Source organism: Falco cherrug, chromosome 7 (genome assembly GCF_023634085.1).
Source record: "Falco cherrug isolate bFalChe1 chromosome 7, bFalChe1.pri, whole genome shotgun sequence".
Taxonomy (NCBI): Eukaryota; Metazoa; Chordata; class Aves; order Falconiformes; family Falconidae; genus Falco; species Falco cherrug.
Window position 1 is genome coordinate 6,006,938 of NC_073703.1, and position 16,243 is coordinate 6,023,180.

The window sequence follows — 16,243 nt, forward strand, 5'->3', positions numbered from 1 at the left end:
AAGATCGCAGAATCATCATAGGATGGTTTGGGTTGGAAGGGACCTTCAAGCCCATCCAGTCCCACCCCCCTGCCTGGGTAGGGACACCTTCCACCAAGCCAGGTTGCTCCAAGCCCCGTCCAACCTGGCCTTGGACACTGCCAGGGATGGGGCAGATCGGAAGGGATGATACATCATAAGCTAGGCCTTCCCCGCGCCCCCCGCCTTCTGTAAAAGCTGCATTAAATTATGAAAGTCTTGCTGACTTGTGTATTACTTGCTGTAACCTTAGGAAGCAAATTTGTGTGATAGCAGGTGTTTGTATGTAGGGGATTCTAATTTTAACTGGTTCTAAATGAGGAGACCTTGTCCCAGTTTTGCTTGAAAGGGGTTTTGGGAAAAAATGAATGTTTGAATTTAAGAACTTTTGCTATGAAATTAATATGAAATAATGAATTGTGAGGCTTAAATTGTGAGGTAGGTATGATTCTTCAGTATGATGTGTATATATATCTTTCTGTTTATTTGTAATGCTGTCTTGGCTAATTAAACTGGAATAGTGTACTGCTAATACACTGAATTTGTAAGACTTAGTTGCTATTTTAACAGTCATAGTTTGTATAAATTTTTATTCCTAAAATACTGTTTTGTCTTCAACTTAAAAGGCTTTGTGAAGCACTCTAGAAAATGGTGTATTTATGTGAAATAATGCTACTGAGAAAAGTAACAAAACTTTCTATTTTTCTAACTTAGAATCACTAAGGCATAGTTCAGTTTCGTAGTGTTTCTGTTGCTTTGTACTGAGCCTGTGGTTACAGGGCATTTTTCATACACAACCATGCAAGACTTAGCTTTCAGTCTACCTTTTGTCTTTTGATTGAAAACTTTTTCACTAGAGCTCATGATGGGGTAAGCATTGAGCTTAAATTGTTTAGTTGGTAGCTTTTACTTAGCCAACTCTTTCTTCCTCCGCAGTTCTTGAGGAGTATTTTGGGGTTTATACTGGTGTGTGTATATATATACATTCATAGAACACCCTCTGTCTTGTATCTTTGACCACAGCTCTTTTCTGATCTATGTTCTAAAGTATTCATTATTTTCTTTGTGCATTTCTTGATGCATTTTCAAATTATACTTTTTTAAAAGCTACTACTTACACTCCCTTGCATGTTTTAAGTAGTTGGTTTTTTTGGACTTCAGAGCAAATGCTTGCCCTGTGTGTTGTAGCTTAAAAACCCCACCACTGTTATTGCTTATCCATTGATTTAGAGTCAGTGTTGGTTGGTAAAGTTAAAAGGTTTTTTTGCTAGTTAAAATGTAGTATACCATAGTTTTACAGAGAATTGTTAGTGTTACAAAATATTTAGAACTTAAGTTGCGTTAGCTGAAAGATATTAGTGTTTGGTTGTATGTTAGAGTTTAAAGATGCTTTATGAAACTTACATTCTGAATTTGCTGAAGCCAGATGTACAGTGAAGTAATAGGCAGCATATGCAGTGGTTGAATTTGTGTGTCTTTGGATATATCACTCAGAGAAGTTTGAGTTTGTAGTTATTACGCTCATATACTGCTAATTGAGTAACGTATTCCAGATGTTTTTGAAATAATTGAATTTAGGCTAAATTAAGCACAGTTTTGTAACTGCGTTCTCTCTTCTCTCAGAAAGCAAGCTGAACAGTTCATTTACAAACTGTTACACTGCTTTATATAGATGATTGTTTCCCAGTAATCGTGTTCTCAAGTGTCCCATATTGATCATTAACTATATAGAAAGAAACAAAAGTCTGATGGTTTGTGGGGTTTTCTTGGTATTTTCTTGAATAATGTAAATAATCCTTAAATAAAAACTGTTACTCATTTCCTTGCAACTTTAGAAGCCAGACAAGTCAGTTGCTCCAACAAAATAAAAACAACCTACAAAATAAGAGCCAGAAGATGGAATTGCCTTTCTTGCACTGGTGGATGAGGCTGATATAGTAGTCAGGCACAGGCTGACATTTTTTTCTTCCTGAGCAGGGGCTGGTGCTGGAAATCTGAGCAATTTGATTAAATGCACAGTATCAATTTAGGAAATAATTTTCTTAATTTCCAGTGAAAGATGTCTAATTTTATTTTGCTTCTTTTAATGAAGATTTGTTGGTAAAGCCCAAGAATTATAATTGTATGAAGTTTGATAAGGCTTGATACTTGCTACCTAGAGCAGAAAATAAAGGGAAATAAAGCAGATGAAATAAAAATGACACGAGAACTGAAGTCTTGTACCAACCATTCAAACAGTTTTAAATTCTGGTTTTTGAGTTTCTGAACATTAGCAAGCTCTTCAGACTCCTGTATTTTAAGTTTCTCTCGTGAAAAAATTTTACACCCAAACAAAATTAATTCAACAAAAGTGAGTTTTAAATATCATGTCTGGTTTAAGAAGTCTGGAACTTGATGACAGTAAACTTCCTGAAGCTACTTTATTGAGGTTCCAGCAGATATGGGTGATTTAGATAAACAGTTTAAGCCTATTTCTCAGTGTTCCATGAAACCGTGGAAAGTATTTTCTTTATTTGCAAAACCCAGCTATTAAATGTGACATGACGCTTAAGTGACTTGCAAAGGTATCCAGGAGTCTCTGACAAAGAAGAAATTGAACCTCCTGATAGGTAGTGCAGTGCATTGTTTGCAAGGCCATCTTTTCATCCTATAGATGTTACTTTGTCCTGAGCTGAAGTTAATTTACAACATTGGTAGCAAACACTAAAAAAAAAAAACCCAAAAACAAACCATCCACCAACCAAAAACCAGAAAATCACTATACAGAAAGAATTCATATATAAAGATCAATATGACCCAGGAAGAAAGAATGTAATTTCCCAACGCAATTTGGCTGGAACAGCAGGACTGTCTTCTCATTATGAAAAACTTCTTCACGTGGTCTTGAATGTTTTTGTTTCACAGTGGTCTGTAGTCCATGGAAGTTGACTCGGTTTAAATGTTCTGTATAAAGGCTGGTATATTGCTGGCTATGCATGGGTTGCATATCAAGGACCTGAGTTGCAAAACACAGTAAAATAAAATGGTATCAACTTACGGCCTGCAAAAATACTCCAAGAAGATCTGGCCTTGGTATCTGATGTAAAATCTTATAGGATGACATGGCTGCAAATACTAGAGTTATATCTTTAAAATAGTCAAGACAGCCTTTGCATATACCTTTAATATTCAGGAAGCAAATTAATTGCAGATCATGCCTTAGAAGATCCATTGTCACGGGGAACACGGTGCCATAATAAGACTATGTGCAGAATACATGAGAACTACTTTTTGATTCAACCATGAACTTGAAGTAATGAACTATTTGCAGAACTTTGCACAGTATTTTGTTGTAACTGTTCCTGTTGGTTCAGCTACTCTAGTGTGTAAGTTAATGAAAAGAGGCCATTTGAATTTTCTAATCTGAGTTGTTAAATCTTGGAAAACTGTGACTCGGAATTCCAAATTAGAAAGATTGTGATTACAAATGAAAAATATTACGTGATCTGATGATGATTTTCTTTCTTTTAATTTCTTCTATTGTGTTTTCATTTAAATTATTGCAAATTTTCTGGTTTTTAAAATAAACGTGATTTTATTATTTCCGATATCTTACGATTGCCTTTAAAAATACTGATTACTTATTTCTTTCTTACCAGTTATAACATCTTGTAATGGAAGATGGAAGACAAAGGGGCTCGTGTTGCTGACTACTTTGTTGTCGCGGGATTAACGGATATTTCGAAACCACTAGAGGAAGAAATCCACTTCAATGATGCTTGCCATAAAATCGCTAAACCAAAAGAACCTATTACAGATGTAACAGTACTTAATAAATCTCTGGGGGAGGAAGTTCCTCAGGGATATAAATGCATAGATGTTACTCCCTCAGGACTGTCTGCAGATCTCAATAATGGCAGTCTTGTAGGACCACAAATATACCTGTGTTATCGTCGAGGAAGGGATAAGCCCCCACTTACTGATTTGGGGTGAGTTGTTCTTTTCTGTTCCGGTAGGTGATTTTGGCAGTTTTGTTTGACTAATGAGCAAATAAGGCAGGTTTATTGAAATACCATACTTCTTTAATGTAAGGCAAAACTCTGAACCAGAAGATATTTGTTGACTTGAGCATACTGTAACCCAGTATGGTAGGAAAAATGCATGCTGAGTAGATTTTAATGATAGCTGTAATTCTTTGCATTTTGGAGCTGTCAAAGCCATTTATGACTTTGAATGTATATATTTGGGTTGAGATAAGATGCTTAACCTATTTAATACAGATTGAGAAGAGGTGAGTTGTAGAGTGTTCTTAGGATCAGGCAAAGCATCTGTAATAGAACTGAAAACTATTTTGCAGTAAACAAAACACTTAGAAAAATTATATGTGAGGAAAAACTAGTATAGCTTCATCACAAAACTTTTCTGTTAGAATGCAATGTGATGTAATGTGACTGGAAATTGTCAGTAAAAATGTTTTGATCAGAGATGAAACAAGAGCTGCTATTAAATTAGTGCTATTCAGTTATAACTCTTAGTATAGTGTAAGTATTCAAAGTGTTAAAAAAAAAGTGCCTTCTGACTTTGTTCATCCCATTTTAACTAGGGTTTTATATGATGGGAAAGAAAGAGTAAAGCAAGGTTGTGAAATAATTCAAACTACTCCATATGGTCGGCCTGCTAATATTAGTGGCAGTGCTTCATCACAGAGAGTGTACATCACTTACCGAAGAGCATCTGAAAACATGACACAAAACACCTTGGCTGTTACGGATATATGTATAATCATACCAAGTAAAGGAGAGACCCCTCCACATACGTTCTGCAAGGTTGACAAGAATCTTAATAATAGTATGGTAAGATTGCAAATCTGGATTTTGAACACTTGATACTCAGTGATGTAATGTGTGTGGAGTATTTGTGACAGTTCTCAGAATACCTTGTGAAAAACTGTGATAAGCGCTCTTCAAAGATAATTCAAGTCTTGGAAGAGTTGGAGGATTACATTTCTTTGTTCCTGCTTAGAACAAAGTCTTTTTCGAAGTCTTGGAGCAGATAGTCTTTTTAGTGCTGACTTCAGCAGTTTTGGATTAATCCTTGAGAACTTGTCACCTGTCATCCTACAGAAATTGTTTTATCTTTCTCACATTTCTAAAAGCTTTGTGTGCCCTTAAAGGGTGCTGGTCTTTTCCATTCTGTGGCTTTCCGTGTTCTTTGTTTTCATGTCCAGAAATTCAGAACTTTAAAAATATTTAAAAACATTAACAGTACCAGAAAAGAAATTGTTGTTTAGAAGCTGCAAAAAAATGACATTGTGGTGCAGTGTTTCACAGACCGTGAAATCACAGATGGAATAATTAATTAGGTTTAAAGATTAGCATGATTAAAATAAAAATGCAGGCACAAAAGAAAATAAAGTATTAACTTAAAGTAATAAACAAATGTAGTTAATAATGGAAACATTACAATCTGTGTGTGTGTGTATATAAAAATGTGTGCATGTGTGTATGTGTCTATAGACACATTTAATCCAGAAGTTTAACAAAATGGAGAAAGGTTTAAATATTTATATGGATGACAGCTATACTTAAAATTCTGTAGTTGTGTTAATAAATATTTCAGAGAAGAATTTATAGATGTCATGCTTCAGTATATAAACCAGTTCTGTTGCAGAGACCAGGCGGGGGCCTGCCATGGATTGGTTAGCTCAGGGCGAACACAGTACTTGTCTTTCAGTTATGTTTGTGGCCATTGTCAGAAAAAATAGCGTAGTAGGCCCAAAATTCCTGTATGTTAATGCTCTGTGGTTTTGTGTGTACGTTATGGTTCTATGTAAACACGGAAGAGAAGGTTTGCCTCCACTGTTTTCTGTTAGGTCCTGTTGTTGTACTTCATCACGTAATCCGATAATTTCTTTTGTTTTACAGTGGGGATCAGCAGTGTATTTATGTTATAAAAAGTCTGTGGCAAAAACCAACACCATATTGTATAAAGCTGGTATGTAACTACTATATAGCTTTTTTATCTTTAGGATATACAGGCTTATTTGTAATTTAATACTTTTTTCTATTAAAGAATTATTTGACAAAGACACAGTCTTTGCATTACCCAAAAAGGAAGCTATCCCTGAAGAATTCTTTTAAAAACATGTCCTAAAATAAGCCTTAGAATTATGTATCATGACAATTTTGTTTTAAAACTTGCTTTTAATTAGAAGCTTCATTGTATTTTAACAGGTTTCTACAAACCTCTGTGCCTACCTGTTGCTGATAACTGTCTCTTAATATTGTATATACGCAGAAGAAAATACCACAAAAATTATTTGATGCATTTTCATGATCACTTTCTTTAAGAAACATCTTGAAGAATAATGTGGAACTTCCACGCTGCCCTGAACATCAGTGGCATTTATCTCTTTAGGTGTTTTTGGATTGTGTATCATCTTTATTTTGTTGATATATTTGTAAGACAGATTTGCTATGGCTCTGATGAAATGTGTTGGTTTGTTGGTTTTTTTGTTTTTGTTTTTTAACCCCTGATTTTGTTTGAGTACAAGTCCTGAGCCTGATTCAGGCTTTAATTCACTTACATCCCTGTGAGATGCTGCTCTCAGTCTTAAACTACTGTTGTTTACAAACTGAAAGGTGGACAATGAACTTGTAAACAAAATAAAAATTTTAAAAGGCCCTACATCTGGTAGTAGCTTGCACAGAATTTTTTTTTCATGAGTGAGGGGAAAAAAACACTGTCCTTCTTGATTACCATTTTTTATTGCGTACTAATAATTCACTGTGTATTAGGAAAGAATGTGTAGTGATTGTGTTCTGTATTACAGAGAAATCCTAAGTCCTTTCACGTGATATTCATTCTCAGTTTGGAGTTCCTGGGGTTGGCAATAGGAAAGGATAGATTGCTACAGCTGGATGATGTGTATGGCCTGTATGTTAAGAGCCCCTGCTTCAGAACTTGGTGATTTACAGCTGTCTTTAAGTCTTAACACATGAGCCTGGCATATTAGCCGAATCCTCAGCAGAGGTGAATCAGCATAATTAATTGCTTTGATTCTATTGATACTAAAAATAATTAATATTATTATCAGATTTTCTGGGAAACTTTTGTTGGCAAGAATTAATTGCCATCATAATTGAGAACATCGGTCTTATTTTTCAATTATCCAGGTTACGTTTTTTAACTAAATTTTAAATCTGTCCTCATACTAGTGATCAATGTGAACTATTATAATAATAGCTGAGATGCACACAACCTGCAAACAGAGAAAGATAAATTAGTTATGAATAGTTCCAAGAACAGCAGGTAGGACTTGAGTGCAGTTTTTTAGTGAGGTGACTTCTCCATAGACCCAGCGTGACACCCCTTTCTATCTTTACAACTTTATTGATCTTCTGAAGTTAGTATATGCTTATATATGAATTTTCTGGGCATTTTTTGTAACGTGAGCTATTGCAAATATATCTCTGCTATTCCTTACGTAACTGCCTCTTTACAAATTGCCTTTCTAGGTTTAATATGCAGGTATCCTGAAGAAGATTATGAATCATTCCCATTACCAGAATCTGTGCCTCTTTTTTGTCTGCCTATGGGTGCAACTATTGAATGTTGGCCGTCTAACAGTAAATACCCTCTCCCAGTTTTTTCGACGTTTGTACTAACTGGAGCTTCTGCAGAAAAGGTATTTTTAAAGTTTAAAAAGATATTGCTAATAATTTAAGTTGAAAAATTTGGTTGCTTATCTGTTCGGGATGATGGTAGTGCGTATTTTCATAGACAAACTTGAATCTCTTCTTTTGGGCTTATATCCAAGACTACTTTAAAGACTGACTTGCATTTATTTCACTGCTGGACTGTTGATCATATAAACCTGTATTCCTTTTGCTTTCCAATCATGTTAGTCTTTGAAACTAGAGAGCTGTAAAAATTCTGACTGCATATACATGTAAGTATACTATTTTTATTGCAAGCATGGAAACAACCTTGCATGTAAATACTTGTTCAAAAAAGTAAATTGGATGTCAGAGGAATACTGCTTTGAATTGTATATAAAGGATTCCCAAAATAGCTTTAAAGGCAATTGTAGGAGCAGTTGACTGTAGTTGTACTCTGTATAATGATTATTTTTCTCTCACTTAAATGGTTTCATAAATTACTTTTTCTCATGTGACATTAAGTATTTTAAATAAATAATAGACAGTCTGAATTTTCACAGCTACAAGAATATTCCGGAATAGATTGTTTCAGAAGATGATGAATTAATGTAACTTTTCAAACAGTAACATAGACTTGATTTTCCTTGCACGTTTGGGGTTTGTTAGATTGCTTTGAAGACTGAGGCAGATTTATTGACTTCAAATAAACTGTGTTTTTTGCAGGTGTATGGTGCTGCTATTCAGTTTTATGAACTGTATCCTGAAGAGAATCTCTCAGAGAAACAAAAATCTCAACTGGGATTAGCAGCTGCTGTTGAAGGAAAGTCAGACACATGCAGAACAGTTCAAACAAATAAATGCATCTGTCTTCTCTCTCACTGGCCTTTCTTTGATGCTTTCAAGAAGTTTCTTACCTTTCTGTATCGTTACTCCATTTCTGGCCCACATGTCCTACCCATTGAGAAGTAAGTAAATTCAAAAATTTTTGTAGTAATTTCAGTTGATGAGAGCTCTGGTTTTACTTCTGAGTTTCCTATCATATCCTTTTGATTTTAGTCATCAAACGTTAAATATAATGGTTATGCTAGATGAAGCACTTTTCTCCATTGATTAAATGTATCTTTACCTACTCCTTGAAAAAGCCCAGATTTTTATTTGTGACTTCAGTGCCTGCGAAGATATCTCTGAAAACCTTTTTTAATTAGCTTTGCCCCCTTTAGCACAGTGATTAGGAGGGGAAAGATTACAAATCCTTTCTTAATGTTGCATATGTTGTTAGGAGAATGAAATACATAGTTCTGCATTTTTTCAAATGCCTATTTGTTGTCTAATGAGAGAGAACAAACCAGATTGAGGTTTTTTACACTAGTAATTCTCCTCTATTTGTGATAAATTTAATTTCCTTCTCACATAAAGATTTCACATTTTAAAATGTAGAGAAATCCTTACATCCAAGAAGTGGTTGATACCTGTAATTGATGCATAATACTATTTAATATTTCTAGGCTAACATCACTTTTTAATGCATCAGATTTCAAGTGCAGTATTTGCTTTTTTATTTTATTGCACATTAGTCTTTTTTTTTTCTGATTAAACTTCAATATTAACTTTTGTCAGAGACTCTGACTTCGTGGATTAAGCATTTTTTGGTGACTGTTTATCCACTTCATTATTTTTATCAGAATTTTAAAATTCTGATAGTGTAAGCTTCTGATAATGAAAAGATCTTGGTTGTGTTTTTGGGGGGGGGCTGAGAACTTTTTGGTTTTTCAGATTTGGGACTGGATAAAAATAGAAGTAAATATAATGTTTTATGAATTTTGATTTTACAGATTTATTTGCTTATTCTGGTTTGTAAACTGGTCAATTTACTGTGGATAATGTAAATACAGCTACACTGTCTTGCACAAGACTAATATAGCATCTAGCCTAGTTTCTTTGGGTGTTAATTGATGATGAAGTTGTCTCTGCCATACGTGCATACTTGAACATTTTCGGTCAGCCCTGCTTCTGCAAGCAGCAGACCTTTCCGTTGATGTTTGCTTGTAGGTTCCATATTTCTGCAACAGTCTTCTTCATACACTGGTAATAAAGACAAAACCCCAAATCTGTTGTCAGCCCAGTTCCTTTCCCATTCTCATTTGCCATGTGGCTGCACAGGCATTGATGCTGACACAAAGGAGCTCAATTGAGGAATGGTGAAGAGAAGGCACAAGACTGCTTCTGGTTGATGCCAGTTATGTGACTAACTTTTTGTTGCAGTTCTATAAGCTGAGTACAAGCACACACAATTAAAAACACAGTAAAAATCTGTTTTGCATACACCTAATGGTGTAATGTGCAGCCCACTGCAATATGCATATGAAATACGTAGCTTTGAATCAGAAACATGTAAAATAAGTCTTTATAAATCAGTGCTTATTTGTGGATTTGCCTGAATTTCTTCAAAATTTTGTTGGTTGTCTCTGTCATAATGATAAGAGTCATAGAAATCACAGTAAAGTATGTGCTGCAGCATGCAGTTTATGATGAATTACTTGTTTCTTCCTTAGTTTCTACTGATTGCATGTAGTATCTTTTAATGTGAAAGTGTGTATTATGCAGAATTCTTATGCTTTTAGAATTTTTCGAAGTTTAATCAATTCATAAAACTGAGAACTTGTTCAAATTTTAAAAACATTTTCTGTATTTGTAGTATATGGAAAAAATTTAACACTTTTTTCATCAGAAATCTTACATAACATTTGTATTTGGAACTGAAGAAAATGGATGTGAAGAAAATGGATGAAATTAATGATTCTCCTTGATACTCAGCTGTGAATATTTTTTTGCAAATAACCAGTGCTAGTCTCTGAGGTATAGTGCTATTTCAAGCCAGTTTCAAACGAATGATTATAAAATGGTATTATGATACTCAAACATGAATATTTCTACTTTACAAATTATTATTTTTTTCTTTAAAGAAAAGCTTCTTGTAATTTTTCAGTCTCAGAAACCAAGTTTGTAGTCTGAAAGGTAATCTGTCCTGCCATTTTGGTTGTCTCTAGTAGAAAAATAGGTTTTTGAAGGTCAGAATATCCCTGTAGCATTTGGGTGAATGTTTTGGGGTTTTTTTCTTTCCTCTCTGTTTTCTGAATAAGTATGTGTCATTTTTATATAATAATTAATCTTACTGGCAATAATTTTGTCTTGAGGTATAGCAGTTTAAGCTTATAATTTACACTAAATCAACATTTTTCTTTTCCTCTAGACACATTTCCCATTTCATGCATAAAGTTCCTTTTCCATCCCCTCAGAGGCCAAGAATTCTAGTTCAGGTAAGTGTAAATTTCTTCTTAATAGCTATATCCTAAGAAAGACAGAAAGACAAAACAGCTGTTGAACAGGTTAGTGAATGGAAAATGTAATTTTTATCTTCAGATTGTTTTCAGGATTTTTTTCCCCCTAAATTTATACACTTAATCCTTACAGATTTTTCACTGTTCTGTTTCCAGTTTAGTTAAGGACTTTATTGAGGTATTTTAAGAAACTGTGTAGTGAGCTTAGAACTTAATTTTCTTTTCCAAAGTATATGGAAATTTACGAAAAACTACTCAAAGTAGATACCTGGTTTGACTTTTGCAATAGCTTTTGAACTGTTTTCTTCTTGCTACTGAGTGTAAAATAAACAAAATTAAAACCAGATGTGAAGCGTATATTCATGATTACCCATTTTCCAGAAGGGTTTCATGCTGTCCTCTACATAATGGATAGCTCTTATGAAAACTGCAAGAGCCGTGCATGTTCAAAAGAGGCACACTTTATCAAATATGACCCTTACTCAGTCCCACCTGGAAGACCTAGCATATTTTACTGTGTGTGAGTGAAATGATAGAATTGCCAGAATTAGGTTACCTGTTATTTGAAATTTCAACCCATGTTACTGTTGGTGGGAGAGAGGAAACCTGTATCTCAAAGACTTCTTAAGTGCAGTGTTATTAAATCTTCCTTATTTTCTTTTCTCCTAAGAGTCAAAACGGGTAGAGACTGTTCTGTTTGGGGTTTTTTTGCTAGGAAAAGACAGCTCTATTCCAGTTGTAGTTATTCTACTAATCCCATGGTTTTGAACAAATTGTTACAAAATGATGTTACTCTCTGCTACTACTTGTATGAAATAAAATATGGAGAGCCCTGTGCAGTTTTCAGTCTTAGTGCAGTATACCATATGGTAGTGAAGTGTTTCAGAGTAAATACGTCTTGGGTTATATCTTTATAGAATGTATTGAGTATTAAAGACACTCTTTACTGTACTTGGCTATTTTAAAGAAGTTATATTTATTACTGTTACTGAAAAGGGGTTGGAGAACAGTTATACTACAACTGTATGTGACACTTCTGTCAATTACTATGATTTTAAAGTTCAATTCAAGACACAGTATTTTAACATCTTGGGGGTGTTTTTTTGTATTCACATTCAATAATATATTTCTGCTAGGGAATGTGAAACAAAATTTACAGAGAACTATATTTGAGTTTAGAGAAAAACACTAATTATTTTTAGTCTGAATCTGTAGGGAACTCTGTCAAAGTATACATGGGTGTATATGTTCCAGGAAGACCTAGATGTAAATGATGTGCAGATTAGAAAACCCACTGCTTTTAAAGTAGGTAGTTGAGGTCTACGACTAAGTACTTCCTTCCAGCAGCTTTCAGGGACTTTAGAGTTGTGTTTGATACAGTCACCTGTGATCTTACTCAGTGTGATATCTAAGATATTTTTCCAAAAGTAGTGTGGGAAATGCCTGGATTTTTTAAAATTACAAGCTTTTGGGTTTCCATTTTGTTGAAGAAATAGTAATTTCTCTCTGAAGCTTGTTAATTTAAAACAGGGTAGTCTTTTGCTAAATAGCTATTATAGCAAATCCTTCTGAGTATGTGGTGGTGTAGAATGTCTCGCAAGTGCTTATACGCTTCCTGAAAATGAGAGCTGTTGTATTTTAGTAACTACATGTATGCCAGTCTGGATGTGTAACCCATACTTAGATCCTTCTTAGCATCTGTTACAAGTGAGAGAGAACATGGCATGTGTCTGACTTTTTAAGTTTAAAGAAATTACAGCCATTAGTAAAACATTCAGGAATGTACCTGATTGCCAGTTTCCAGCTGCCATTGTTGATATGTTGTTTCTGATTTGGAATCTGCTAGACACTGTTCTGGGTGTCCTACATCTCCTTATTACACAGATGTTCCTGTTCTAATGATGTATTTGCAAGCTTCAAACTTCAAGAGTAATGCGTTTCTCCCTCTGAAGAATGAGGGCAGTAAGTGCCCCTTCTGCCGAAGGGAGACATGCTCTTTGAATAGATGCTTGATTGTTTTTATCTGCTTTTGCTGAAACACAAAAGTCATAGGACATTAGGCTGATGCTTTCTTTCTGAGGGTAGTTTATGAAGGTTACCTCAGGCTGAAAAAATTAGTTCTCTGAGTTTTTTTTTTTTTCACTGAACAAGCTAATGGTGGTGGTTGTCACAAGGTGACTTACTTCAAGACAAATGCAGCATGTAGAATGGTGTGGCCGTCCTCGTTTGTCAGTGAAGCTAAATGTCGTATAAGCCTTCAAAGGCTCTGTTATGTGAAATATGCAGGGAAGCAGTAGTGCATAGACTTTTGTTCATATTGTATGTTTTGTGTGCCTGTCCAGCACAGTATTAGGTGACTTAGTGCTTTGGCATTTGTATAACTAATTCATCAGATCTTCTGACTTCTATTGTCTGGTCACCTGCAGTGGCGTCTAAGTTGAAGCACATTCAAAAATGAAGTATTTACTGCAAGTTGTCTGCAGTAACAACTAGAACTGTAGCTTAGTTGTACAAGTTACGGTGACTTACTGAATTACTACAGCTACTTGTACGTGTGCTTTTATACAATAGATGGAAAATGCATGACTACTTAGCAGGGAGGATTAAGCTAACTGCTATGTTGTAACCTTGGATTTGCTATGGCTGAAAATGTCAGTTAAGCTTTTAAATAAATAGATTGTATATCTGCATTCTTGTACTCATTTGAATCTTCCTGTTCATGCTGAATATATGAATGGTTGCTCTTGATGTAAGAGAAGTAAGAATTAGTAAGATCTTTGTCTTGCATCTTCAACTAATGCAAATTTTGAAGATGCTATCAAAGCTGAGCTGAGCCATTTCTACCAGCTAAGAGCCTAATTTTGATGTCTTCCAAAGAAAAGACTACTTTACATCACCCTGTGCCATCTCTCTCCTTCATGCATTTTATCAGTCTCTTACCCCCTAAACCCAGCAAGAATTCCCCGCCCCAGGCTGCTGAAAGCTGTGCATGAGCTATGAGTCCTCACTTCCCTTCAATTTTTGCAGTATTAGCTAGTTTAAATTTCTGTTTATGAATATGCAATGTATTAAATTCTGATCCAGAAAGGAAGGTCATGCTTTGCCTGGTTTTTGATAAGATACTGATGCGGAGCATTGCAGGCCACTTCTTACAGTGCTTTACAACTGGGATATGTAAGTTTCAGCTTATTTTAAATTTTATTTTTAGGTGTTGTTAGAGTTGTGTAATTTCTAACAAATATTTCCAAAGTTCAGAATAAAAAGAATGTATTCTAAAATCTTTTTCCAGCTATCTCCACACGATAACCTGATTCTTAGTCAACCTGTGTCATCACCCCTTCCACTGAGGCAAGTTGCAGTATCTTCTGTTTAATTGTGAAACATATTCTGACTTACATTGCAGAAAAATTTGGTACTTTGAGTTGTAATTGTGCAAATAAACATACCTTGGCTGGTACCTTTTGTAGTTAGTGTATCTGAAGTTTATTTATGTGATTAGACTTGTGCCCTGGCAAGGATGCATACTTAATGAACAATATCTGCGTTTTTTTTTCAAACAATTTTAGTGGTTCTTGAGGCAGAATATAGATTGTTAGATCCCCTTACTAGGAGTTGGTACCTGGGCTCCCAAGATAGTGCAGCTGTTGTATTGCAAGGTAATTGAAGGAGTTCTGTGACTGTCTTAACTTTCATGTCTTGGTGCAGGAGAATGATAAAAGAAATCCATGTTGTCTCCCTGTAAATTGCTTCTCAAAGAGAAAAATCATCATGCATGTGTTCTGAAAACAGTCTAGGCTGATTGAAGAGCCTCAAGGAATCATGGTTACTATTGGCAAGTAACCGTTCTTCACTGAACAGTGAAGTGTACTAAGTCGTCTGCCTTGCAGTCTTCTTTAAAAGAAAGATGTGCAGACTTACGCTTATGAAATCCTAATGTAATGCCTTGTTTTCTGTTTTGTTATTGAACATTTTTTTTATGGTCCCTTGTAACTCACCAGTGTGTTTATATTTTCTGACAGTGGGGGCAAGTTTTCTACACTACTTCAAAATTTAGGACCTGAAAATGCAGTAACTCTACTTGTATTTGCTGTGACGGAACATAAAATTCTCATCCATTCATTGCGACCTTCTGTCCTTACTAGTGTGACAGAGGCATTAGTCTCTGTAAGTAATGTTGTTTTTTTAATCATACATCTGTAACTGGAAAAATTAATAGGTTTTAGATAAAATCTAAAATTAGTAGTAGTGTTGTTAGGTTTAACAGTTATTTAAAAATAAGAACAATATAATTAAAGAGAAAAATTCATGTTGCTGATGATGCCTTCTTGCAAAGACAAAAGAGAAAAAGTAACTTCTTGGTTCTTTCTCTGTAAATATTGTAAATAAGCACGTTGTTTTGTCATCACAATGCACTAAGTAAGAGTTCCTGATTTTTCCCAAATGGCACTGTATTCTCTCTTGTGGAATTTTAAATGCATGTTATTTTCCTGTCTGTCTTCAGTAAGCATTGTTTTGCTACCTCTGCTATATACAGTTTATTATACTGAAGAGCTTTTTCCTACAAATTGAATTTTAGAGAAATGAGTGTACTTTTTTTTTAATAAGCTGCATCTAGATTTTCAGTAATAATTATCTACCATGTTAAATAACTTTGAACTGGCAGTTAGCAAAGTATGGTTTATACTTTCATGGATGATGGTTTTATACATGTTTAACCTATGTTTTGTCTCTGCATATTTTCAAAGATGATATTTCCTTTCCACTGGCCTTGCCCGTATATTCCTCTCTGTCCCTTGGCACTGGCAGATGTGCTAAGTGCACCATGCCCATTCATAGTGGGAATTGATTCAAGATACTTTGATCTCTATGACCCTCCACCAGATGTTAGCTGCGTTGACCTAGATACCAATACAATTTCTCAGTAAGTATGTTAACAGTTTTTCTTCTGCCTTAGATTATTATTTTTGCTTCTTGTTTTCAAAGGCAAAAACCAGCTTTTTTAAAAAATTTGGAGGGTTTTGTTTGTTTTAAACCTCTAAACTTCTAATGTGTCATCAGTCTTGAAATGAGCAAGCTAGAAATTATATCTCCTATTCAACACATCAGAGTGGAGGTACAATCCTCATGGAACATTATTGTCTTTTTATTCTATTACATTAAAATCTTACTGCACACTTTGGCACATTTCCTGGATTGGCCATATTGTGTTTCACTTTGTTGTCCCTAGAGAAGAACAGTCATTTTCAT

The 16,243-nt window shown here is 34.8% G+C and overlaps 1 protein-coding gene across 4 annotated transcripts in view; it reads left to right on the forward strand.

Annotated features, from left to right (window-relative positions):
- The window catches only part of DENND4A (DENN domain containing 4A), a 56,881-nt gene that overhangs the window by 11,510 nt on the left and 29,128 nt on the right, over positions 1 to 16,243 (forward strand). For all 4 annotated transcript variants that reach the window (XM_014277077.3, XM_055715287.1, XM_055715285.1 and 1 more), the window contains exons 3-11: positions 3,657 to 3,986; positions 4,601 to 4,850; positions 5,922 to 5,991; positions 7,515 to 7,684; positions 8,382 to 8,623; positions 10,909 to 10,975; positions 14,286 to 14,344; positions 15,016 to 15,160; positions 15,742 to 15,917. In XM_014277077.3, coding sequence (XP_014132552.2) covers positions 3,679 to 3,986; positions 4,601 to 4,850; positions 5,922 to 5,991; positions 7,515 to 7,684; positions 8,382 to 8,623; positions 10,909 to 10,975; positions 14,286 to 14,344; positions 15,016 to 15,160; positions 15,742 to 15,917 — 1,487 coding nt within the window. In that variant the 5' untranslated portion in view covers positions 3,657 to 3,678. The remainder of the gene's footprint in view (positions 1 to 3,656; positions 3,987 to 4,600; positions 4,851 to 5,921; positions 5,992 to 7,514; positions 7,685 to 8,381; positions 8,624 to 10,908; positions 10,976 to 14,285; positions 14,345 to 15,015; positions 15,161 to 15,741; positions 15,918 to 16,243) is intronic.